The sequence below is a fragment of the Micropterus salmoides genome, unplaced genomic scaffold, assembly GCF_014851395.1.
Source record: "Micropterus salmoides isolate LMB-PRFRI ecotype aquatic unplaced genomic scaffold, ASM1485139v1 Ms_hic_scaffold_1976, whole genome shotgun sequence".
Taxonomy (NCBI): Eukaryota; Metazoa; Chordata; class Actinopteri; order Centrarchiformes; family Centrarchidae; genus Micropterus; species Micropterus salmoides.
Window position 1 is genome coordinate 1 of NW_024041124.1, and position 25,326 is coordinate 25,326.

Consider the following 25,326-nt stretch of genomic DNA (forward strand, 5'->3'; position numbering starts at 1 on the left):
GTACATGCGCACCTGGCTTTAAAAGGGAATGGGAAATGATAACGATGCCATTTGACCAACTATAGTGTATAATGATTATTGACAAATATATATTGAATTTAGGCTACCCTCCTCCACTCTGTAGGGCAATCGCCTGCAGGACTTAAAAACAAGGCAAAAACTAAAAGGTGCGCAATGTGTTTCAGCGTCGTCAAGGTAACGTGATAAAGTGCTGTCCCGTTCACAGCATTTTGAGCCAGTGACGTCAGTAAAGTCTGAGGGTTCAGGGCTTGGGCCTTGGACTCTAGCTCAAAGACTTGTGAGCATGTCTGACACAAAGATTTTCCCCCTCATCATTTTTAACTGCCCCTCAGTCACTTCATCCTGGCGCCAGGCCTGAAACCAGGAAATATTTTCCATCAAATATGATCAGTTTCAGCAAAATCAGTGAATAAAGTTGTGTTTATGAAGTAAGCAGTGGTATTTTTTGTCATTGATGGACCAGATGGTTGTGCACCACAGACAATCTACATAAAAACTAAAAATCACATTTACACTGCAAGCTCAAGAGGCAGCGATACAGCTGAAAAGTAAATTTCTGCTCTATGTAAAAAATTATGACCATTAGCTACTAAGGGTCAAATGCATGCCAGAACTGAAGACGCCGTCTTACGGTTTACAAATGTCTCATCTTTGTTGTTTTAATACAGACACATTTAGATATGAACATAGTAATGGGTTTTGTCCAGCTTTCTGCCCTCATTTTTAAGCTGCATCTGTTTCTTCATAATTCTCAGAATGTCATTTTGTGCAGTCTCTTCAACAAAGTCCAACCACTAATAAAAACTTGATCAGTACTCGTATTTTCCCTTGTCATGTTACCTTATATAGCACACCATTCACAACCCAATATATCATCCAAGTACTTTTCAACTGGGAGGATGTAGTTTTGGTGTTGAAGTATGCATTATTCTGAGGTGTTTCCGTTGATCCTCTAGGGATATTTGCATTCTCATTTTCCCTCTTATACAATATACAGGGATAGATTCCTCTGCTCAAAAGGCTGAAGATCACTACCAACAGTATCCTTGTAAGAACAGTGTCACCGTTTCACCCCACACAAGTCATTTACAGACTTACAAGTCTACATCAACAAAACCACAAGACCTGGTATACGTGTTATAAAATGCGATTTATTCCCCCAAGTCTTCTGCAGCATCCTTATGGTGCCTGGAAGAAAAGAAATTGATTAGACTTTTAAATACACTGAGCTGATAGCACATTGGCATAGTTTACAGACTCACCTTTCCATCAAAGCACCGTTGTTCACATGGCCTATCTGCTGGTAAACACACTTCTGTAGAGCACATGAAATAGATCTACAGGGGAAAAACAAAACACCATTCACCATGGCAGAAACAGTTTATACATCCCATATGCATTTTCCACAGAATGACAGCACTGTTGCCTCTAAAGTACAAAATCTCAAGTGGAGGCAATTCAGTTTGGAGCAGACACTTAACACTTGAAAGCTAGACAAATATTACATTGACATATTTGGTAAATTTCATTTCCACTTTGCAATCATAATAGCGGGATAGAATACATTTAGTCAACAGGTTACGGTTCTATTTGTAAAAAACGACAACTTAATGAACAAGTCACCACATTACTGTGTCAGGGCAGTTGTACACAGCATAGCTTTGACCATTTAGACCCATAACGGCTTCCTGATTACTCACTTCTTCATCAAGGTATTTGTTTGTCTTTTGAACCATAAACTGGAAGGCTTCAACCACAAACCGCCTCTGATGACGATTTTTGCAGTCAATGATTTTAAGGAGGGACACATTTGGAGCATAAAGGTTGGGACACCTGGAGACAAATATGACTCATGGTTAGGCAGAAAGAGGGCGAGGAGGGTGTGTTTTAGTACACATGGAGTTCGGTCATGCTTACCCTTCATAAATAAGCACCAGTGCATTCCTTGCAGAGCGAGGGTAAGCTACACAGTAGTTGACAAGGATTACCGCATCTGGTTTTGGTGATATCAGGCGCAGTTCAAGATAGACTGGACTGCCAAGGAGCAGTCGCAAGGGCTGATTATTTGTGGGCAAGTAGCTTGAATACGTCTGATCTGTTGGGGTTAGACAGACAAAGAGCAAACAGTCAATGAATTGACAAGTCCATATTTCAGAGCTACTCGTATGCAATCCTACTCCAGCAGAATCAAGATTGTACTTGTTGCAATTGGTATAGAAAATAAGGCATAAATACCCAACCTTTAGCAATTCTCAAGTCAACAGCATATAAGCCATTAGAGAGGACCGCTGACGGCAAGGTGGAACTCGGGGTCTTCACCATGTAGCCAACGCTGGTTAGTGACTGCGGAGCAACGCCTGCTTTGCTATAGCGACACTCAACCATGAACCTATGCAGATACGTGGGTTAACATTTAAGCTTAGCACTACACAAAAACACAACAGAGTGGTAGAATTGTGCCCACAGAGTCAAAGTGTATTGTGTAACACTAACCTGAGTGGATCACGTGTTGCAATTACGCCATACTGGAGGGTCAGAGATTGGATGACAGTCTGCACTTCAGCCAGGTAGATCATCGTCTCACCAACTTCCTGTCAAGAAAAGTCAACTTGTCAGCTGTTTGCTTCAGGTTTCCCAGCAGATTACACAGCATGCATAATGTAAGGCCTGAAGCACACCCTCCAAGACTCCCAGTATGTTTAGAGTGAGTGCATTTATAAAATCCCTTTACTTGTGATTTAGCAATCTGCTCTTTTAATGACCACCACATTGAGAAACACATAATATTCTGTGCACCTTACAGCACAGTTAAAAATCTGAAATCTAGATGCAACACTATCAACCTGTGACATAACCGTGCGCTACAATGGCAGGTCAGGGCGAGGAAGTCGAGGCAAACGGAGGGCTGCAGCATTAAACGTGCTGCCTGTATTTGGGACAAGAGTCTCAGGGACAGGCCTTTTTCTGCCTGTCAGAGAACATGAAGTCTCTAGCAACTTAACTGAAAGTTAAATGTAATCCCTTCTGTTCACAGTATAGGTAGTAACCCCATTGCAGAAAATAAAATCATCTCCCCTTCAAGGATCTTGCTAATTGTTCAGTCAATCTCAATTGAGCATGAAGGCCTGCAGTGTGAATATAGCTTAACTAGGACTAAGCTTTTAAATTAAGTTTTACGGAGGTCAAGTTGTGAAGCATCTTCCAACTTGCTAAAAAAGTAACAAAGTGGAAAGTGCACTGGGAAAAATGTAAACACAAAGGGCATGACTTACATAAGCATGAACTCCACATTCTGAATTTTTGAACTTAAAGATGGCAACTTTGTCGTTGACAATGACTGGTTTACAGTTTGTACTCCCAGAAACAACAAGCTTGGTGGGGTCCACAGGGATTGATGCAGAGTTGGCACGAATGGCGAACACAAAGTGTTGATCAACAGTGCACTCTAAAGAGAGGGGGGGGCAAAAGTCACTTGAAAGACAGACATTTCCTATTTGAACATTTTTTTAAACCACTTCTCCCTAATCAGAAGCCTCACCATCCATTGGGTAGTAGCAGGTAGATGTAGAAGAATCCACACAGCATCCCATCATCTCACAGTCTGAGGATGATATTCCTGACTGGCCACAAGTCACCTGCTCTCCTGTGGGGATGCCACAACCTAATAGGACAAAGACCAAAAAAATAAACAAATTCTGACATCAAAAAACCAAAATCCAGTAAAGTGTTACTGTACAACATTTCTATTCAGCACATTTGCTGAACATACTTTGTACTGACCATGTGTCATTGGCAATGTTTGTAGTTGCGGCCCTTGCGGGGATGAAGGCTGTTGCGGGGATGGGGGCCCTTGGGGTGAGCCGGGCCCTAGGAGCGCTCCAGGCCGTCGCGGACATGCAGGCCGTTGCGGCCGCGCTCGGGTTGGATGAATTTGCGGGGATGAAGGTTCTTGGGGCAATCCAGGCAGTTGTGGGGATGAAGGCCCTTGGGGCGACCCAGGCCATAGGGGCAAAGAAGGTTCTTGTGGGGATGAAGGCCCTTGGGGCGACCCAGGCCATAGGGGCAAAGAAGGTTCTTGTGGGGATGAAGGCCCTTGGGGCGACCCAGGCCATAGGGGCAAAGAAGGTTCTTGTGGGGATGAAGGCCCTTGGGGCGACCCAGGCCCTAGGGGTGAGCCAGGCTGTTGCGGGGAAGAAGGTTCTTGTGGGGATGAAGGCCCTTGGGGCGACCCAGGCCCTAGGGGTGAGCCAGGCTGTTGCGGGGAAGAAGGTTCTTGGGGCGAGCCAGGCAGTTGTGGGGATGAAGGCCCTTGGGGCGACCCAGGCCATAGGGGCAAAGAAGGTTCTTGTGGGGATGAAGGCCCTTGGGGCGACCCAGGCCATAGGGGCAAAGAAGGTTCTTGTGGGGATGAAGGCCCTTGGGGCGACCCAGGCCATAGGGGTGAGCCAGGCTGTTGCGGGGAAGAAGGCCCTTGGGGCGACCCAGGCCCTAGGGGCAAAGAAGGTTCTTCTGGGGATGAAGGCCCTTGGGGCGACCCAGGCCCTAGGGGTGAGCCAGGCTGTTGCGGGGAAGAAGGTTCTTGGGGCGAGCCAGGCTGTTGTGGGGATGAAGGCCCTTGGGGCGACCCAGGCCCTAGGGGCAAAGAAGGTTCTTGTGGGGATGAAGGCCCTAGGGGTGAGCCAGGCTGTTGGGGCCCTTGGGGCGATCCAGGCCCTAGGGGCGAGCCAGGCTGTTGCGGGGATGAAGGCCCTTGGGGCGACCCAGGCCCTAGGGGCAAAGAAGGTTCTTCTGGGGATGAAGGCCCTTGGGGCGACCCAGGCCCTAGGGGCAAAGAAGGTTCTTCTGGGGATGAAGGCCCTTGGGACGACCCAGGCCCTAGGGGCAAAGAAGGTTCTTGTGGGGATGAAGGCCCTTGGGACGACCCAGGCCCTAGGGGCAAAGAAGGTTCTTGTGGGGATGAAGGCCCTTGGGACGACCCAGGCCCTAGGGGCAAAGAAGGTTCTTGTGGGGATGAAGGCCCTTGGGACGACCCAGGCCCTAGGGGCAAAGAAGGTTCTTGTGGGGATGAAGGCCCTAGGGGTGAGCCAGGCTGTTGGGGCCCTTGGGGCGATCCAGGCCCTAGGGGCGAGCCAGGCTGTTGCGGGGATGAAGGCCCTTGGGGCGACCCAGGCCCTAGGGGCGAGCCAGGCTGTTGCGGGGATGAAGGCCCTTGGGGCGACCCAGGCCCTAGGGGCAAAGAAGGTTCTTCTGGGGATGAAGGCCCTTGGGACGACCCAGGCCCTAGGGGCAATCCAGGCTGTTGCGGGGAAGACGGCCCTTGGGGTGACCCAGGCCCTAGGGGCAAAGAAGGTTCTTCTGGGGATGAAGGCCCTTGGGACGACCCAGGCCCTAGGGGCAAAGAAGGTTCTTCTGGGGATGAAGGCCCTTGGGACGACCCAGGCCCTAGGGGCCAGCCAGGCTGTTGTGGGGATGACGGCCCTTGCGGTGACCCAGGCCCTAGGGGCCAGCCAGGCTGTTGTGGGGATGACGGCCCTTGCGGTGACCCAGGCCCTAGGGGCCAGCCAGGCTGTTGTGGGGATGACGGCCCTTGCGGTGACCCAGGCCCTAGGGGCCAGCCAGGCTGTTGTGGGGATGAAGGCCCTTGGGGCGAGCCGGGCCCTAGGGGCAATGAAGGTTCTTGGGGCGAGCCAGGCTGTTGCGGGTATGAAGGCCCTTGTGGCAAGCCGGGCCCTAGGGGTGAGCCAGGCTGTTGGGGGGATGAAGGCCCTTGTGGTGAGCCGGGCCCTTGCGGTGACCCAGGCTGTTGGGGGGATGAAGGTTCTTGGGACGACCCAGGCCCTAGGGGCAATCCAGGCTGTTGCGGGGATGAAGGTTCTTGGGACGACCCAGGCCCTAGGGGCAATCCAGGCTGTTGCGGGGAAGACGGCCCTTGCGGTGAGCCGGGCCCTAGGGGCGAGCCAGGCTGTTGCGGGGATGAAGGTTCTTGGGACGACCCAGGCCCTAGGGGCGAGCCAGGCTGTTGCGGGGATGAAGGCCCTTGCGGTGACCCAGGCCCTAGTGGCAATGAAGGTTCTTGGGCCGAGCCAGGCTGTTGCGGGGATGAAGGCCCTTGTGGTGAGCCGGGCCCTAGGGGTGAGCCAGGCTGTTGGGGCCCTTGTTGTGACCCAGGCCCTAGGGGCAATGAAGGTTCTTGGGGCGAGCCAGGCTGTTGCGGGTATGAAGGCCCTTGTGGCAAGCCGGGCCCTAGGGGCCAGCCAGGCTGTTGGGGCCCTTGGGGTGAGCCGGGCCCTAGGGGTGAGCCAGGCTGTTGGGGGGATGAAGGCCCTTGCGGCGAGCTGGGCCCTTGCGGTGACCCAGGCTGTTGGGGGGATGAAGGTTCTTGGGACGACCCGGGCCCTTGCGGTGACCCAGGCTGTTGGGGGGATGAAGGTTCTTGGGACGACCCAGGCCCTAGGGGCAATCCAGGCTGTTGCGGGGATGAAGGTTCTTGGGACGACCCAGGCCCTAGGGGCAATCCAGGCTGTTGCGGGGAAGACGGCCCTTGTGGTGAGCCGGGCCCTAGGGGCGAGCCAGGCTGTTGTGGCAATGAAGGTTCTTGGGGTGAGCCAGGCCCTTGCGACGACCCAGGCTGTTGCGGAGATGAAGGTCCTTGCGGTGAGCCAGGCCCTTGCGACGACCCAGGCTGTTGCGGGGATGAAGGTCCTTGGGACGAGCCGGGCCCTAGGGGCGAGCCAGGCTGTTGCGGGGATGAAGGCCCTTGCGGCGAGCCAGGCCCTAGGGGCGAGCCAGGCTGTTGCGGGGATGAAGGTTCTTGGGGCGAGCCAGGCCCTTGCGGCAAGCCGGGCCCTAGGGGCGAGCCAGGCTGTTGCGGGGATGAAGGCCCTTGCGGCAAGCCGGGCCCTAGGGGCGAGCCAGGCTGTTGCGGGGATGAAGGTTCTTGGGGCGAGCCAGGCCCTTGCGGCAAGCCGGGCCCTAGGGGCGAGCCAGGCTGTTGCGGGGATGAAGGCCCTTGCGGCGATCCGGGCCCTTGAGGTGACCCAGGCCCTAGGGGCAATGAAGGTTCTTGGGGCGACCCAGGCCCTTGGGGTGACCCAGGTTGTTGGGGCCCTTGGGGCAATGAAGGCCCTTGCGGCAAGCCGGGCCCTAGGGGCAAGCCAGGCTTTTGTGGACATGCAGGCCGTTGTGGCTGCGCTCGGATTGGCTCAATGCGCTTAAATGTGGGATAGGATTGGCCACTGGAGCCAGGAAATACGCCTGGGTCAACCTTCAGGCTTCTCTCACAAGATGCGGTAGCAACTTGTGTCTGATCAAACGCATTGACGTACAACAACTGCAGGCTGTAGCGGTTACTCTGTAATACAAAGAGCTTTTTGAAGTAAGAACTCAATTCAAGACATGCAAAACTACACCAATATAATAGACTACAGAGCCAAGACAATTACTTCAAAGTACATTTAACAAAGCCTACCCGTTTCACATGGCACCCGGTAAAGGGTACAGCCAAGGTGTTAGTCAAAGGGTTCACTTCATAACCACAAGACTCTGGAGCATCCATAACAGACAGCAGGTCCTTTGAGCCTGATGAACGAAGTGAAAGCCTAGTCAGTTTACAACATGCATTCAGCAAAATAAAGACATTTAAATAGGCAGCAAAGTCAAGTACATACCCACAACTTTAACTTCACTTAATGAACCTTTCAGCACAGTAATTTGAAAGCCAACGTCACTGCAAACCACATCTAGCCCAGTCCGACGCCGACTGGTACCGCTGGTCTGGCTCCTTGAAGGGGTATTGTCAAATTCCATCTGGAAACTACTATCAGTACCTCTGCGCCATGTTCTTGGACTAGAATCTACTGTGTCAATCTGGTCTCCATGGTTAGCAAAATTGTAGAAGTTTCCACTGGCGGTGGCACCTTCAACTTGAAGCAATGAATCCTCAAGAACTGCATCTTCACCGCTGTCGTCCTCCCTGCGGTCATCTGGAGTGGAGAGGGGCAATTGTTACCAATGTCACAGATTGCAGTCAAAGAGAATTCAGCCATTTCCTGTCAAATCGATGTAGACAGCCCAGCCAAATGGTTTCTTCCAGTCTTTATGACTAAGCAGTTGCTAGAGTGGACTGAAACACAGACATCTCAGGTCATCCATGCTTGATATGATGGAAATACATAGGCTAAAACTAGGTACACGACAATCTCCACTATCGCGGCTGCCATCTTTGTTCCGATAGACGTTAACTCTGGTTTTTCCCTCAGGCGTCTTGCGGTGTTGAGAAAGTTACTCTTTTTGCAGAACTTCCAGGTTCTGATTCATTACACCGCCAGAATAATAGATACCTCCTCGTTTCCCATTGAAATACTGGCATTGTGAGTGCGCCAAAGTCACAAAATAATCTCATTTTTTGCTGAAGTATAAACATTTGTAAACAACTGTAATAGATATTTAGTTTAATTGCTAAACTACAAGTGAACAAAATTTCAATGAATTTGAACAACAACCTTGGGAGTTTTATTGCCCGCAAAATCTGCTTCAATTGACTAAGAACATAAGAAGCAGCCAGCAGAGTGTGCTATAGCCATGCCGTAGGGTCACACCTTTTGCTTTAACTTCAGGGGAAAACAAGACAAGTGTAAGGGACTACTTTTGGCTTTTAAATGACCAGTGTTGTGCAATTATTGAAGCAATAAACCTGGTCTTGTTATCATTTTCAAGTATATTTCAAGCCCTTTCCAGCTGTACAATTTGTTTTAGCATTTGACCACACTGCAAATTTTGTTCACATACCTACTACAATCATAAAGTCCATGACTTTGTAAATGACAGCTACAAAGCGATGTCTGCGTGTTACCATCCCTCATAAATGACAGTGGTCCAGTTGTAGACGTATGCAAAAGACGACATTTGCAAGAACCTGCTTTCAGTGACCACACGCTTATTATCGGTGCTGTGTCATTGGTGGTTGTTTACCTGGCGAGGGACGTTGAATTTTCTTGATCCGCGCCCATCCCTCTACTGAAACCAGCAGAGTCGCAGTCAGGACCAGCAGCAGCTCTACCCTGACGCCAGCCATGAATCAATGTGAAGGCCCTCCTGCAGTTGCTGAGCACCCAGACAAAGATATAGCCTCTTGAAACGGAGCGGGTGGCGGTTTGAAGTCAATTGAGTGCACCTGGTGACTACTGATTGGCACTCAACTAAAGTCACAGGTTTGGGAATGAAAACTGCCTGTTTACTAAAGGAAATGCCTATTTCATGTTTCTAAGATGTTACAGTTCTTTTAAAATAAATCAACTGACCAACATTTAATGATGTAAATGTATGACATTATGTTACAAGTTACAGGCACACAGTCTGTGCAAATACTTTTTGAAATCTTTTCTTAAGTATAACTGGAATTTATCTTTCAGACAAACATTTTGAATACTGCAAGCATGTTCAGTTATTTTATTTTTCTAAATAACACCTTGGATATTGCTTGTTACACATTTAATCAACACAGGGTTTTCCTTTGGGTGCTGCATTACATTTGGAGGTGTCTCTAATATTGTCATTGTCTTCCTCATGTACAGTGTGTACATGTCATTGTTTAAAAAAATCATTGAAATAGATTAAATACTATATGAAACCATCTACTCTCCATCTCAAAAGTAGAATCAACAGCTAAAACCATCTTACAAGCATCACACAAATACATTCTATCACAAAGATGTTGAATAGATTACACTTTACAGTTATACCTAATAAAGGTTGTCATTAACATTTAAATGCTTCATTTCACTGACGGATGGATGGATTTCACTGACTGAAATAATTAAACTCAGCTGGCTTTCATTTCAGTCTCCAAAAGAAAAGCTTCATGTAAACGGCTATGTTCAAATGTATTTCACAGAGCATTGCCGGACTTTTATCTTTTAAAGTTCTTCCATGATGATGGATCAGAAATCACACCTTTCAGCGTCTTTAACTAGAAGAAAAATATAAAATAAGACACCGAAATTTCTCGGGGGTGGCAAAAGAGTTTATTGCAAATATTTCAGTACAAGAACACAAACACCCATATAGTCTACTACTGCACCACAAGTCAAATAAGCAGACTATTCAAAAGTCTTTATCATTTAAAACATTAATGTCCTTTCTTGTAATCTTATTCTCTAGAGCCAAAAGAAAAACCTGGGTGTTTTTTTAGTAGTGAAGTAGAAATTCCCTTGTAGGCGTTGGCCTTATATTTGACTTTGTATGTAAACGCACCGCCCCAAACGATTGCTTCACTTTTGGTCTGAAAGCACCATAATAGCAATGCGCCAAAGTACATGCGCACCTGGCTTTAAAAGGGAATGGGAAATGATAACGATGCCATTTGACCAACTATAGTGTATTAATGATTATTGACAAATATATATTGACATTTAGGCTACCTCTCCTCCACTCTGTAGGGCAATCGCCTGCAGGACTTAAAAACAAGGCAAAAACATAAAAGGTGCGCAATGTGTTTCAGCGTCGTCAAGGTAACGTGATAAAGTGCTGTCCCGTTCACAGCATTTTGAGCCAGTGACGTCAGTAAAGTCTGAGGGTTCAGGGCTTGGGCCTTGGACTCTAGCTCAAAGACTTGTGAGCATGTCTGACACAAAGATTTTCCCCCTCATCATTTTTAACTGCCCCCTCAGTCACTTCATCCTGGCGCCAGGCCTGAAACCAGGAAATATTTTCCATCAAATATGATCCAGTTTCAGCAAAATCAGTGAATAAAGTTGTGCTTTTATGAAGTAAGCAGTGGTATTTTTTGTCATTGATGGACCAGATGGTTGTGCACCACAGACAATCTACATAAAAACTAAAAATCACATTTACACTGCAAGCTCAAGAGGCAGCGATACAGCTGAAAAGTAAATTTCTGCTCTATGTAAAAAATTATGACCATTAGCTACTAAGGGGTCATAAATGCATGCCAGAACTGAAGACGCCGTCTTACGGTTTACAAATGTCATCATCTTTGTTGTTTTAATACAGACACATTTAGATATGAACATAGTAATGGGTTTTTTGTCCAGCTTTCTGCCCTCATTTTTAAGCTGCATCTCTGTTTCTTCATAATTCTCAGAATGTCATTTTGTGCAGTCTCTTCAACAAAGTCCAACCACTAATAAAACTTGATCAGTACTCGTATTTTCCCTTGTCATGTTACCTTTATATAGCACACCATTCACAACCCAATATATCATCCAAGTACTTTTCAACTGGGGAGGATGTAGTTTTGGTGTTGAAGTACTGCATTATTCTGAGGTGTTTCCGTTGATCCTCTAGGGATATTTGCATTCTCATTTTCCCTCTTTATCTACAATATACAGTGGATAGATTCCTCTGCTCAAAAGGCTGAAGATCACTACCAACAGTATCCTTGTAAGAACAGTGTCACCGTTTCACCCCACACAAGTCATTTACAGACTTACAAGTCTACATCAACAAAAACCACAAGACCTGGTATACTGTGTTATAAAATGCGATTTATTCCCCCCCAAGTCTTCTGCAGCATCCTTATGGTGCCTGGAAGAAAAGAAATTGATTAGACTTTTAAATACACTGAGCTGATAGCACATTGGCATAGTTTACAGACTCACCTTTCCATCAAAGCACCGTTGTTCACATGGCCTATCTGCTGGTAAACACACTTCTGTAGAGCACATGAAATAGATCTACAGGGGGAAAAACAAAACACCATTCACCATGGCAGAAACAGTTTATACATCCCATATGCATTTTCCACAGAATGACAGCACTGTTGCCTCTAAAGTACAAAATCTCAAGTGGAGGCAATTCAGTTTGGAGCAGACACTTAACACTTGAAAGCTAGACAAATATTACATTGACATATTTGGTAAATTTCATTTCCACTTTGCAATCATAATAGCGGGATAGAATACATTTAGTCAACAGGTTACGGTTCTATTTGTAAAAAACGACAACTTAATGAACAAGTCACCACATTACTGTGTCAGGGCAGTTGTACACAGCATAGCTTTGACCATTTAGACCCATAACGGCTTCCTGATTACTCACTTCTTCATCAAGGTATTTGTTTGTCTTTTGAACCATAAACTGGAAGGCTTCAACCACAAACCGCCTCTGATGACGATTTTTGCAGTCAATGATTTTAAGGAGGGACACATTTGGAGCATAAAGGTTGGGACACCTGGAGACAAATATGACTCATGGTTAGGCAGAAAGAGGGCGAGGAGGGTGTGTTTTAGTACACATGGAGTTCGGTCATGCTTACCCTTCATAAATAAGCACCAGTGCATTCCTTGCAGAGCGAGGGTAAGCTACACAGTAGTTGACAAGGATTACCGCATCTGGTTTTGGTGATATCAGGCGCAGTTCAAGATAGACTGGACTGCCAAGGAGCAGTCGCAAGGGCTGATTATTTGTGGGCAAGTAGCTTGAATACGTCTGATCTGTTGGGGTTAGACAGACAAAGAGCAAACAGTCAATGAATTTGACAAGTCCATATTTCAGAGCTACTCGTATGCAATCCTACTCCAGCAGAATCAAGATTGTACTTGTTGCAATTGGTATAGAAAATAAGGCATAAATACCCAACCTTTAGCAATTCTCAAGTCAACAGCATATAAGCCATTAGAGAGGACCGCTGACGGCAAGGTGGAACTCGGGGTCTTCACCATGTAGCCAACGCTGGTTAGTGACTGCGGAGCAACGCCTGCTTTGCTATAGCGACACTCAACCATGAACCTATGCAGATACGTGGGTTAACATTTAAGCTTAGCACTACACAAAAACACAACAGAGTGGTAGAATTGTGCCCACAGAGTCAAAGTGTATTGTGTAACACTAACCTGAGTGGATCACGTGTTGCAATTACGCCATACTGGAGGGTCAGAGATTGGATGACAGTCTGCACTTCAGCCAGGTAGATCATCGTCTCACCAACTTCCTGTCAAGAAAAGTCAACTTGTCAGCTGTTTGCTTCAGGTTTCCCAGCAGATTACACAGCATGCATAATGTAAGGCCTGAAGCACACCCTCCAAGACTCCCAGTATGTTTAGAGTGAGTGCATTTATAAAATCCCTTTACTTGTGATTTAGCAATCTGCTCTTTTAATGACCACCACATTGAGAAACACATAATATTCTGTGCACCTTACAGCACAGTTAAAAATCTGAAATCTAGATGCAACACTATCAACCTGTGACATAACCGTGCGCTACAATGGCAGGTCAGGGCGAGGAAGTCGAGGCAAACGGAGGGCTGCAGCATTAAACGTGCTGCCTGTATTTGGGACAAGAGTCTCAGGGACAGGCCTTTTTCTGCCTGTCAGAGAACATGAAGTCTCTAGCAACTTAACTGAAAGTTAAATGTAATCCCTTCTGTTCACAGTATAGGTAGTAACCCCATTGCAGAAAATAAAATCATCTCCCCTTCAAGGATCTTGCTAATTGTTCAGTCAATCTCAATTGAGCATGAAGGCCTGCAGTGTGAATATAGCTTAACTAGGACTAAGCTTTTAAATTAAGTTTTACGGAGGTCAAGTTGTGAAGCATCTTCCAACTTGCTAAAAAAGTAACAAAGTGGAAAGTGCACTGGGAAAAATGTAAACACAAAGGGCATGACTTACATAAGCATGAACTCCACATTCTGAATTTTTGAACTTAAAGATGGCAACTTTGTCGTTGACAATGACTGGTTTACAGTTTGTACTCCCAGAAACAACAAGCTTGGTGGGGTCCACAGGGATTGATGCAGAGTTGGCACGAATGGCGAACACAAAGTGTTGATCAACAGTGCACTCTAAAGAGAGGGGGGGGCAAAAGTCACTTGAAAGACAGACATTTCCTATTTGAACATTTTTTTAAACCACTTCTCCCTAATCAGAAGCCTCACCATCCATTGGGTAGTAGCAGGTAGATGTAGAAGAATCCACACAGCATCCCATCATCTCACAGTCTGAGGATGATATTCCTGACTGGCCACAAGTCACCTGCTCTCCTGTGGGGATGCCACAACCTAATAGGACAAAGACCAAAAAAATAAACAAATTCTGACATCAAAAAACCAAAATCCAGTAAAGTGTTACTGTACAACATTTCTATTCAGCACATTTGCTGAACATACTTTGTACTGACCATGTGTCATTGGCAATGTTTGTAGTTGCGGCCCTTGCGGGGATGAAGGCTGTTGCGGGGATGGGGGCCCTTGGGGTGAGCCGGGCCCTAGGAGCGCTCCAGGCCGTCGCGGACATGCAGGCCGTTGCGGCCGCGCTCGGGTTGGATGAATTTGCGGGGATGAAGGTTCTTGGGGCAATCCAGGCAGTTGTGGGGATGAAGGCCCTTGGGGCGACCCAGGCCATAGGGGCAAAGAAGGTTCTTGTGGGGATGAAGGCCCTTGGGGCGACCCAGGCCATAGGGGCAAAGAAGGTTCTTGTGGGGATGAAGGCCCTTGGGGCGACCCAGGCCATAGGGGCAAGCCAGGCTGTTGGGGGGAAGAAGGCCCTTGGGGCGAGCCAGGCTGTTGGGGATGAAGGCCCTTGGGGGACCCAGGCCCTAGGGGCAAAGAAGGTTCTTGTGGGGATGAAGGCCCTAGGGGTGAGCCAGGCTGTTGGGCCCTTGGGGCGATCCAGGCCCTAGGGGCGAGCCAGGCTGTTGCGGGGATGAAGGCCCTTGGGGCGACCCAGGCCCTAGGGGCGAGCCAGGCTGTTGCGGGGATGAAGGCCCTTGGGGCGACCCAGGCCCTAGGGGCAAAGAAGGTTCTTGTGGGGATGAAGGCCCTTGGGGCGACCCAGGCCCTAGGGGCAAAGAAGGTTCTTCTGGGGATGAAGGCCCTTGGGACGACCCAGGCCCTAGGAGCAATCCAGGCTGTTGCGGGGAAGACGGCCCTTGGGGTGACCCAGGCCCTAGGGGCGAGCCAGGCTGTTGCGGGGATGAAGGCCCTTGCGGTGACCCAGGCCCTAGGGGCAAAGAAGGTTCTTCTGGGGATGAAGGCCCTTGGGACGACCCAGGCCCTAGGGGCCAGCCAGGCTGTTGTGGGGATGACGGCCCTTGCGGTGACCCAGGCCCTAGGGGCCAGCCAGGCTGTTGTGGGGATGACGGCCCTTGCGGTGACCCAGGCCCTAGGGGCCAGCCAGGCTGTTGTGGGGATGAAGGCCCTTGCGGTGACCCAGGCCCTAGGGGCCAGCCAGGCTGTTGTGGGGATGAAGGCCCTTGGGGCGAGCCGGGCCCTAGGGGCAATGAAGGTTCTTGGGGCGAGCCAGGCTGTTGCGGGTATGAAGGCCCTTGTGGCAAGCCGGGCCCTAGGGGCCAGCCAGGCTGTTGGGGCCCTTGGGGTGAGCCAGGCTGTTGGGGGGATGAAGGCCCTTGTGGTGAGCCGGGCCCTTGCGGTGACCCAGGCTGTTGGGGGGATGAAGGTTCTTGGGACGACCCAGGCCCTAGGGGCAATCCAGGCTGTTGCGGGGATGAAGGTTCTTGGGACGACCCAGGCCCTAGGGGCAATCCAGGCTGTTGCGGGGAAGACGGCCCTTGCGGTGAGCCGGGCCCTAGGGGCGAGCCAGGCTGTTGTGGGGATGAAGGTTCTTGGGACGACCCAGGCCCTAGGGGCGAGCCAGGCTGTTGCGGGGATGAAGGCCCTTGCGGTGACCCAGGCCCTAGTGGCAATGAAGGTTCTTGGGCCGAGCCAGGCTGTTGCGGGGATGAAGGCCCTTGTGGTGAGCCGGGCCCTAGGGGTGAGCCAGGCTGTTGGGGCCCTTGTTGTGACCCAGGCCCTAGGGGCAATGAAGGTTCTTGGGGCGAGCCAGGCTGTTGCGGGTATGAAGGCCCTTGTGGCAAGCCGGGCCCTAGGGGCCAGCCAGGCTGTTGGGGCCCTTGGGGTGAGCCGGGCCCTAGGGGTGAGCCAGGCTGTTGGGGGGATGAAGGCCCTTGCGGCGAGCTGGGCCCTTGCGGTGACCCAGGCTGTTGGGGGGATGAAGGTTCTTGGGACGACCCAGGCCCTAGGGGCAATCCAGGCTGTTGCGGGGATGAAGGTTCTTGGGACGACCCAGGCCCTAGGGGCAATCCAGGCTGTTGCGGGGAAGACGGCCCTTGTGGTGAGCCGGGCCCTAGGGGCGAGCCAGGCTGTTGTGGCAATGAAGGTTCTTGGGGTGAGCCAGGCCCTTGCGACGACCCAGGCTGTTGCGGAGATGAAGGTCCTTGCGGTGAGCCAGGCCCTTGCGACGACCCAGGCTGTTGCGGGGATGAAGGTCCTTGGGACGAGCCGGGCCCTAGGGGCGAGCCAGGCTGTTGCGGGGATGAAGGTCCTTGGGACGAGCCGGGCCCTAGGGGCGAGCCAGGCTGTTGCGGGGATGAAGGCCCTTGCGGCGAGCCAGGCCCTAGGGGCGAGCCAGGCTGTTGCGGGGATGAAGGTTCTTGGGGCGAGCCAGGCCCTTGCGGCAAGCCGGGCCCTAGGGGCGAGCCAGGCTGTTGCGGGGATGAAGGCCCTTGCGGCAAGCCGGGCCCTAGGGGCGAGCCAGGCTGTTGCGGGGATGAAGGTTCTTGGGGCGAGCCAGGCCCTTGCGGCAAGCCGGGCCCTAGGGGCGAGCCAGGCTGTTGCGGGGATGAAGGCCCTTGCGGCGATCCGGGCCCTTGAGGTGACCCAGGCCCTAGGGGCAATGAAGGTTCTTGGGGCGACCCAGGCCCTTGGGGTGACCCAGGTTGTTGGGGCCCTTGGGGCAATGAAGGCCCTTGCGGCAAGCCGGGCCCTAGGGGCAAGCCAGGCTTTTGTGGACATGCAGGCCGTTGTGGCTGCGCTCGGATTGGCTCAATGCGCTTAAATGTGGGATAGGATTGGCCACTGGAGCCAGGAAATACGCCTGGGTCAACCTTCAGGCTTCTCTCACAAGATGCGGTAGCAACTTGTGTCTGATCAAACGCATTGACGTACAACAACTGCAGGCTGTAGCGGTTACTCTGTAATACAAAGAGCTTTTTGAAGTAAGAACTCAATTCAAGACATGCAAAACTACACCAATAATAGACTACAGAGCCAAGACAATTACTTCAAAGTACATTTAACAAAGCCTACCCGTTTCACATGGCACCCGGTAAAGGGTACAGCCAAGGTGTTAGTCAAAGGGTTCACTTCATAACCACAAGACTCTGGAGCATCCATAACAGACAGCAGGTCCTTTGAGCCTGATGAACGAAGTGAAAGCCTAGTCAGTTTACAACATGCATTCAGCAAAATAAAGACATTTAAATAGGCAGCAAAGTCAAGTACATACCCACAACTTTAACTTCACTTAATGAACCTTTCAGCACAGTAATTTGAAAGCCAACGTCACTGCAAACCACATCTAGCCCAGTCCGACGCCGACTGGTACCGCTGGTCTGGCTCCTTGAAGGGGTATTGTCAAATTCCATCTGGAAACTACTATCAGTACCTCTGCGCCATGTTCTTGGACTAGAATCTACTGTGTCAATCTGGTCTCCATGGTTAGCAAAATTGTAGAAGTTTCCACTGGCGGTGGCACCTTCAACTTGAAGCAATGAATCCTCAAGAACTGCATCTTCACCGCTGTCGTCCTCCCTGCGGTCATCTGGAGTGGAGAGGGGCAATTGTTACCAATGTCACAGATTGCAGTCAAAGAGAATTCAGCCATTTCCTGTCAAATCGATGTAGACAGCCCAGCCAAATGGTTTCTTCCAGTCTTTATGACTAAGCAGTTGCTAGAGTGGACTGAAACACAGACATCTCAGGTCATCCATGCTTGATATGATGGAAATACATAGGCTAAAACTAGGTACACGACAATCTCCACTATCGCGGCTGCCATCTTTGTTCCGATAGACGTTAACTCTGGTTTTTCCCTCAGGCGTCTTGCGGTGTTGAGAAAGTTACTCTTTTTGCAGAACTTCCAGGTTCTGATTCATTACACCGCCAGAATAATAGATACCTCCTCGTTTCCCATTGAAATACTGGCATTGTGAGTGCGCCAAAGTCACAAAATAATCTCATTTTTTGCTGAAGTATAAACATTTGTAAACAACTGTAATAGATATTTAGTTTAATTGCTAAACTACAAGTGAACAAAATTTCAATGAATTTGAACAACAACCTTGGGAGTTTTATTGCCCGCAAAATCTGCTTCAATTGACTAAGAACATAAGAAGCAGCCAGCAGAGTGTGCTATAGCCATGCCGTAGGGTCACACCTTTTGCTTTAACTTCAGGGGAAAACAAGACAAGTGTAAGGGACTACTTTTGGCTTTTAAATGACCAGTGTTGTGCAATTATTGAAGCAATAAACCTGGTCTTGTTATCATTTTCAAGTATATTTCAAGCCCTTTCCAGCTGTACAATTTGTTTTAGCATTTGACCACACTGCAAATTTTGTTCACATACCTACTACAATCATAAAGTCCATGACTTTGTAAATGACAGCTACAAAGCGATGTCTGCGTGTTACCATCCCTCATAAATGACAGTGGTCCAGTTGTAGACGTATGCAAAAGACGACATTTGCAAGAACCTGCTTTCAGTGACCACACGCTTATTATCGGTGCTGTGTCATTGGTGGTTGTTTACCTGGCGAGGGACGTTGAATTTTCTTGATCCGCGCCCATCCCTCTACTGAAACCAGCAGAGTCGCAGTCAGGACCAGCAGCAGCTCTACCCTGACGCCAGCCATGAATCAATGTGAAGGCCCTCCTGCAGTTGCTGAGCACCCAGACAAAGATATAGCCTCTTGAAACGGAGCGGGTGGCGGTTTGAAGTCAATTGAGTGCACCTGGTGACTACTGATTGGCACTCAACTAAAGTCACAGGTTTGGGAATGAAAACTGCCTGTTTACTAAAGGAAATGCCTATTTCATGTTTCTAAGATGTTACAGTTCTTTTAAAATAAATCAACTGACCAACATTTAATGATGTAAATGTATGACATTATGTTACAAGTTACAGGCACACAGTCTGTGCAAATACTTTTTGAAATCTTTTCTTAAGTATAACTGGAATTTATCTTTCAGACAAACATTTTGAATACTGCAAGCATGTTCAGTTATTTTATTTTTCTAAATAACACCTTGGATATTGCTTGTTACACATTTAATCAACACAGGGTTTTCCTTTGGGTGCTGCATTACATTTGGAGGTGTCTCTAATATTGTCATTGTCTTCCTCATGTACAGTGTGTACATGTCATTGTTTAAAAAAATCATTGAAATAGATTAAATACTATATGAAACCATCTACTCTCCATCTCAAAAGTAGAATCAACAGCTAAAACCATCTTACAAGCATCACACAAATACATTCTATCACAAAGATGTTGAATAGATTACACTTTACAGTTATACCTAATAAAGGTTGTCATTAACATTTAAATGCTTCATTTCACTGACGGATGGATGGATTTCACTGACTGAAATAATTAAACTCAGCTGGCTTTCATTTCAGTCTCCAAAAGAAAAGCTTCATGTAAACGGCTATGTTCAAATGTATTTCACAGAGCATTGCCGGACTTTTATCTTTTAAAGTTCTTCCATGATGATGGATCAGAAATCACACCTTTCAGCGTCTTTAACTAGAAGAAAAATATAAAATAAGACACCGAAATTTCTCGGGGGTGGCAAAAGAGTTTATTGCAAATATTTCAGTACAAGAACACAAACACCCATATAGTCTACTACTGCACCACAAGTCAAATAAGCAGACTATTCAAAAGTCTTTATCATTTAAAACATTAATGTCCTTTCTTGTAATCTTATTCTCTAGAGCCAAAAGAAAAACCTGGGTGTTTTTTTTAGTAGTGAAGTAGAAATTCCCTTGTAGGCGTTGGCCTTATATTTGACTTTGTATGTAAACGCACCGCCCCAAACGATTGCTTCACTTTTGGTCTGAAAGCACCATAATAGCAATGCGCCAAAGTACATGCGCACCTGGCTTTAAAAGGGAATGGGAAATGATAACGATGCCATTTGACCAACTATAGTGTATTAATGATTATTGACAAATATATATTGACATTTAGGCTACCTCTCCTCCACTCTGTAGGGCAATCGCCTGCAGGACTTAAAAACAAGGCAAAAACATAAAAGGTGCGCAATGTGTTTCAGCGTCGTCAAGGTAACGTGATAAAGTGCTGTCCCGTTCACAGCATTTTGAGCCAGTGACGTCAGTAAAGTCTGAGGGTTCAGGGCTTGGGCCTTGGACTCTAGCTCAAAGACTTGTGAGCATGTCTGACACAAAGATTTTCCCCCTCATCATTTTTAACTGCCCCCTCAGTCACTTCATCCTGGCGCCAGGCCTGAAACCAGGAAATATTTTCCATCAAATATGATCCAGTTTCAGCAAAATCAGTGAATAAAGTTGTGCTTTTATGAAGTAAGCAGTGGTATTTTTTGTCATTGATGGACCAGATGGTTGTGCACCACAGACAATCTACATAAAAACTAAAAATCACATTTACACTGCAAGCTCAAGAGGCAGCGATACAGCTGAAAAGTAAATTTCTGCTCTATGTAAAAAATTATGACCATTAGCTACTAAGGGGTCATAAATGCATGCCAGAACTGAAGACGCCGTCTTACGGTTTACAAATGTCATCATCTTTGTTGTTTTAATACAGACACATTTAGATATGAACATAGTAATGGGTTTTTTGTCCAGCTTTCTGCCCTCATTTTTAAGCTGCATCTCTGTTTCTTCATAATTCTCAGAATGTCATTTTGTGCAGTCTCTTCAACAAAGTCCAACCACTAATAAAACTTGATCAGTACTCGTATTTTCCCTTGTCATGTTACCTTTATATAGCACACCATTCACAACCCAATATATCATCCAAGTACTTTTCAACTGGGGAGGATGTAGTTTTGGTGTTGAAGTACTGCATTATTCTGAGGTGTTTCCGTTGATCCTCTAGGGATATTTGCATTCTCATTTTCCCTCTTTATCTACAATATACAGTGGATAGATTCCTCTGCTCAAAAGGCTGAAGATCACTACCAACAGTATCCTTGTAAGAACAGTGTCACCGTTTCACCCCACACAAGTCATTTACAGACTTACAAGTCTACATCAACAAAAACCACAAGACCTGGTATACTGTGTTATAAAATGCGATTTATTCCCCCCCAAGTCTTCTGCAGCATCCTTATGGTGCCTGGAAGAAAAGAAATTGATTAGACTTTTAAATACACTGAGCTGATAGCACATTGGCATAGTTTACAGACTCACCTTTCCATCAAAGCACCGTTGTTCACATGGCCTATCTGCTGGTAAACACACTTCTGTAGAGCACATGAAATAGATCTACAGGGGGAAAAACAAAACACCATTCACCATGGCAGAAACAGTTTATACATCCCATATGCATTTTCCACAGAATGACAGCACTGTTGCCTCTAAAGTACAAAATCTCAAGTGGAGGCAATTCAGTTTGGAGCAGACACTTAACACTTGAAAGCTAGACAAATATTACATTGACATATTTGGTAAATTTCATTTCCACTTTGCAATCATAATAGCGGGATAGAATACATTTAGTCAACAGGTTACGGTTCTATTTGTAAAAAACGACAACTTAATGAACAAGTCACCACATTACTGTGTCAGGGCAGTTGTACACAGCATAGCTTTGACCATTTAGACCCATAACGGCTTCCTGATTACTCACTTCTTCATCAAGGTATTTGTTTGTCTTTTGAACCATAAACTGGAAGGCTTCAACCACAAACCGCCTCTGATGACGATTTTTGCAGTCAATGATTTTAAGGAGGGACACATTTGGAGCATAAAGGTTGGGACACCTGGAGACAAATATGACTCATGGTTAGGCAGAAAGAGGGCGAGGAGGGTGTGTTTTAGTACACATGGAGTTCGGTCATGCTTACCCTTCATAAATAAGCACCAGTGCATTCCTTGCAGAGCGAGGGTAAGCTACACAGTAGTTGACAAGGATTACCGCATCTGGTTTTGGTGATATCAGGCGCAGTTCAAGATAGACTGGACTGCCAAGGAGCAGTCGCAAGGGCTGATTATTTGTGGGCAAGTAGCTTGAATACGTCTGATCTGTTGGGGTTAGACAGACAAAGAGCAAACAGTCAATGAATTTGACAAGTCCATATTTCAGAGCTACTCGTATGCAATCCTACTCCAGCAGAATCAAGATTGTACTTGTTGCAATTGGTATAGAAAATAAGGCATAAATACCCAACCTTTAGCAATTCTCAAGTCAACAGCATATAAGCCATTAGAGAGGACCGCTGACGGCAAGGTGGAACTCGGGGTCTTCACCATGTAGCCAACGCTGGTTAGTGACTGCGGAGCAACGCCTGCTTTGCTATAGCGACACTCAACCATGAACCTATGCAGATACGTGGGTTAACATTTAAGCTTAGCACTACACAAAAACACAACAGAGTGGTAGAATTGTGCCCACAGAGTCAAAGTGTATTGTGTAACACTAACCTGAGTGGATCACGTGTTGCAATTACGCCATACTGGAGGGTCAGAGATTGGATGACAGTCTGCACTTCAGCCAGGTAGATCATCGTCTCACCAACTTCCTGTCAAGAAAAGTCAACTTGTCAGCTGTTTGCTTCAGGTTTCCCAGCAGATTACACAGCATGCATAATGTAAGGCCTGAAGCACACCCTCCAAGACTCCCAGTATGTTTAGAGTGAGTGCATTTATAAAATCCCTTTACTTGTGATTTAGCAATCTGCTCTTTTAATGACCACCACATTGAGAAACACATAATATTCTGTGCACCTTACAGCACAGTTAAAAATCTGAAATCTAGATGCAACACTATCAACCTGTGACATAACCGTGCGCTACAATGGCAGGTCAGGGCGAGGAAGTCGAGGCAAACGGAGGGCTGCAGCATTAAACGTGCTGCCTGTATTTGGGACAAGAGTCTCAGGGACAGGCCTTTTTCTGCCTGTCAGAGAACATGAAGTCTCTAGCAACTTAACTGAAAGTTAAATGTAATCCCTTCTGTTCACAGTATAGGTAGTAACCCCATTGCAGAAAATAAAATCATCTCCCCTTCAAGGATCTTGCTAATTGTTCAGTCAATCTCAATTGAGCATGAAGGCCTGCAGTGTGAATATAGCTTAACTAGGACTAAGCTTTTAAATTAAGTTTTACGGAGGTCAAGTTGTGAAGCATCTTCCAACTTGCTAAAAAAGTAACAAAGTGGAAAGTGCACTGGGAAAAATGTAAACACAAAGGGCATGACTTACATAAGCATGAACTCCACATTCTGAATTTTTGAACTTAAAGATGGCAACTTTGTCGTTGACAATGACTGGTTTACAGTTTGTACTCCCAGAAACAACAAGCTTGGTGGGGTCCACAGGGATTGATGCAGAGTTGGCACGAATGGCGAACACAAAGTGTTGATCAACAGTGCACTCTAAAGAGAGGGGGGGGCAAAAGTCACTTGAAAGACAGACATTTCCTATTTGAACATTTTTTTAAACCACTTCTCCCTAATCAGAAGCCTCACCATCCATTGGGTAGTAGCAGGTAGATGTAGAAGAATCCACACAGCATCCCATCATCTCACAGTCTGAGGATGATATTCCTGACTGGCCACAAGTCACCTGCTCTCCTGTGGGGATGCCACAACCTAATAGGACAAAGACCAAAAAAATAAACAAATTCTGACATCAAAAAACCAAAATCCAGTAAAGTGTTACTGTACAACATTTCTATTCAGCACATTTGCTGAACATACTTTGTACTGACCATGTGTCATTGGCAATGTTTGTAGTTGCGGCCCTTGCGGGGATGAAGGCTGTTGCGGGGATGGGGGCCCTTGGGGTGAGCCGGGCCCTAGGAGCGCTCCAGGCCGTCGCGGACATGCAGGCCGTTGCGGCCGCGCTCGGGTTGGATGAATTTGCGGGGATGAAGGTTCTTGGGGCAATCCAGGCAGTTGTGGGGATGAAGGCCCTTGGGGCGACCCAGGCCATAGGGGCAAAGAAGGTTCTTGTGGGGATGAAGGCCCTTGGGGCGACCCAGGCCATAGGGGTGAGCCAGGCTGTTGCGGGGAAGAAGGTTCTTGTGGGGATGAAGGCCCTTGGGGCGACCCAGGCCCTAGGGGTGAGCCAGGCTGTTGCGGGGAAGAAGGTTCTTGGGGCGAGCCAGGCTGTTGTGGGGATGAAGGCCCTTGGGGCGACCCAGGCCCTAGGGGCAAAGAAGGTTCTTGTGGGGATGAAGGCCCTAGGGGTGAGCCAGGCTGTTGGGGCCCTTGGGGCGATCCAGGCCCTAGGGGCGAGCCAGGCTGTTGCGGGGATGAAGGCCCTTGGGGCGACCCAGGCCCTAGGGGCGAGCCAGGCTGTTGCGGGGATGAAGGCCCTTGGGGCGACCCAGGCCCTAGGGGCAAAGAAGGTTCTTGTGGGGATGAAGGCCCTTGGGGCGACCCAGGCCCTAGGGGCAAAGAAGGTTCTTGTGGGGATGAAGGCCCTTGGGACGACCCAGGCCCTAGGGGCAAAGAAGGTTCTTGTGGGGATGAAGGCCCTTGGGACGACCCAGGCCCTAGGGGCAAAGAAGGTTCTTGTGGGGATGAAGGCCCTAGGGGTGAGCCAGGCTGTTGGGGCCCTTGGGGCGATCCAGGCCCTAGGGGCGAGCCAGGCTGTTGCGGGGATGAAGGCCCTTGGGGCGACCCAGGCCCTAGGGGCGAGCCAGGCTGTTGCGGGGATGAAGGCCCTTGGGGCGACCCAGGCCCTAGGGGCAAAGAAGGTTCTTGTGGGGATGAAGGCCCTTGGGGCGACCCAGGCCCTAGGGGCAAAGAAGGTTCTTCTGGGGATGAAGGCCCTTGGGACGACCCAGGCCCTAGGAGCAATCCAGGCTGTTGCGGGGAAGACGGCCCTTGGGGTGACCCAGGCCCTAGGGGCGAGCCAGGCTGTTGCGGGGATGAAGGCCCTTGCGGTGACCCAGGCCCTAGGGGCAAAGAAGGTTCTTCTGGGGATGAAGGCCCTTGGGACGACCCAGGCCCTAGGGGCCAGCCAGGCTGTTGTGGGGATGACGGCCCTTGCGGTGACCCAGGCCCTAGGGGCCAGCCAGGCTGTTGTGGGGATGACGGCCCTTGCGGTGACCCAGGCCCTAGGGGCCAGCCAGGCTGTTGTGGGGATGAAGGCCCTTGCGGTGACCCAGGCCCTAGGGGCCAGCCAGGCTGTTGTGGGGATGAAGGCCCTTGGGGCGAGCCGGGCCCTAGGGGCAATGAAGGTTCTTGGGGCGAGCCAGGCTGTTGCGGGTATGAAGGCCCTTGTGGCAAGCCGGGCCCTAGGGGCCAGCCAGGCTGTTGGGGCCCTTGGGG

At 48.6% G+C, this 25,326-nt stretch overlaps 6 protein-coding genes across 6 annotated transcripts; 3 read left to right on the top strand and 3 right to left on the bottom strand.

Annotated features, from left to right (window-relative positions):
* Window positions 1-1,154: 1,154 nt before the first annotated feature.
* Window positions 1,155-4,035, bottom strand: LOC119911232 (zona pellucida sperm-binding protein 4-like). The gene is made up of 9 exons (XM_038730045.1): window positions 3,802-4,035; window positions 3,560-3,682; window positions 3,294-3,466; window positions 2,515-2,612; window positions 2,262-2,410; window positions 1,939-2,116; window positions 1,722-1,854; window positions 1,284-1,358; window positions 1,155-1,209 (listed from the first exon to the last, which is right to left on the bottom strand). The coding sequence occupies exons 1-9, from the start codon at window positions 3,809-3,811 to the stop codon at window positions 1,201-1,203; spliced, it is 948 nt and encodes a 315-aa protein (XP_038585973.1). The 5' UTR covers window positions 3,812-4,035; the 3' UTR covers window positions 1,155-1,200.
* A 116-nt stretch (window positions 4,036-4,151) lies between these two features.
* LOC119911228 (putative cuticle collagen 79) lies at window positions 4,152-5,381 on the top strand (the record flags this gene model as incomplete). Its single annotated transcript, XM_038730040.1, has 3 exons — window positions 4,152-4,200; window positions 4,237-4,487; window positions 5,331-5,381. Coding segments are annotated over 3 exons (351 nt in total), but the record flags the coding sequence as incomplete, so codon positions are not given.
* A 20-nt stretch (window positions 5,382-5,401) lies between these two features.
* On the top strand, window positions 5,402-7,295 carry LOC119911229. The gene is made up of 3 exons (XM_038730041.1): window positions 5,402-5,766; window positions 6,163-6,504; window positions 6,613-7,295. The coding sequence occupies exons 1-3, from the start codon at window positions 5,437-5,439 to the stop codon at window positions 7,234-7,236; spliced, it is 1,296 nt and encodes a 431-aa protein (XP_038585969.1). The 5' UTR covers window positions 5,402-5,436; the 3' UTR covers window positions 7,237-7,295.
* A 4,210-nt stretch (window positions 7,296-11,505) lies between these two features.
* LOC119911231 (zona pellucida sperm-binding protein 4-like) lies at window positions 11,506-14,387 on the bottom strand. The gene is made up of 9 exons (XM_038730043.1): window positions 14,160-14,387; window positions 13,918-14,040; window positions 13,652-13,824; window positions 12,873-12,970; window positions 12,620-12,768; window positions 12,296-12,473; window positions 12,079-12,211; window positions 11,640-11,714; window positions 11,506-11,565 (listed from the first exon to the last, which is right to left on the bottom strand). The coding sequence occupies exons 1-9, from the start codon at window positions 14,167-14,169 to the stop codon at window positions 11,557-11,559; spliced, it is 948 nt and encodes a 315-aa protein (XP_038585971.1). The 5' UTR covers window positions 14,170-14,387; the 3' UTR covers window positions 11,506-11,556.
* Window positions 14,388-15,061: 674 nt separating this feature from the next.
* LOC119911233 (collagen alpha-3(IV) chain-like) lies at window positions 15,062-16,062 on the top strand (the record flags this gene model as incomplete). The annotated part of the gene is made up of 3 exons (XM_038730046.1): window positions 15,062-15,206; window positions 15,497-15,603; window positions 15,757-16,062. Coding segments are annotated over exons 1-3 (558 nt in total), but the record flags the coding sequence as incomplete, so codon positions are not given.
* A 5,040-nt stretch (window positions 16,063-21,102) lies between these two features.
* Window positions 21,103-23,984, bottom strand: LOC119911230 (zona pellucida sperm-binding protein 4-like). The gene is made up of 9 exons (XM_038730042.1): window positions 23,757-23,984; window positions 23,515-23,637; window positions 23,249-23,421; window positions 22,470-22,567; window positions 22,217-22,365; window positions 21,893-22,070; window positions 21,676-21,808; window positions 21,237-21,311; window positions 21,103-21,162 (listed from the first exon to the last, which is right to left on the bottom strand). Exons 1-9 carry the CDS (start codon window positions 23,764-23,766, stop codon window positions 21,154-21,156), a joined length of 948 nt encoding a protein of 315 aa, XP_038585970.1. The 5' UTR covers window positions 23,767-23,984; the 3' UTR covers window positions 21,103-21,153.
* Between the last annotated feature and the right edge of the window lie 1,342 nt (window positions 23,985-25,326).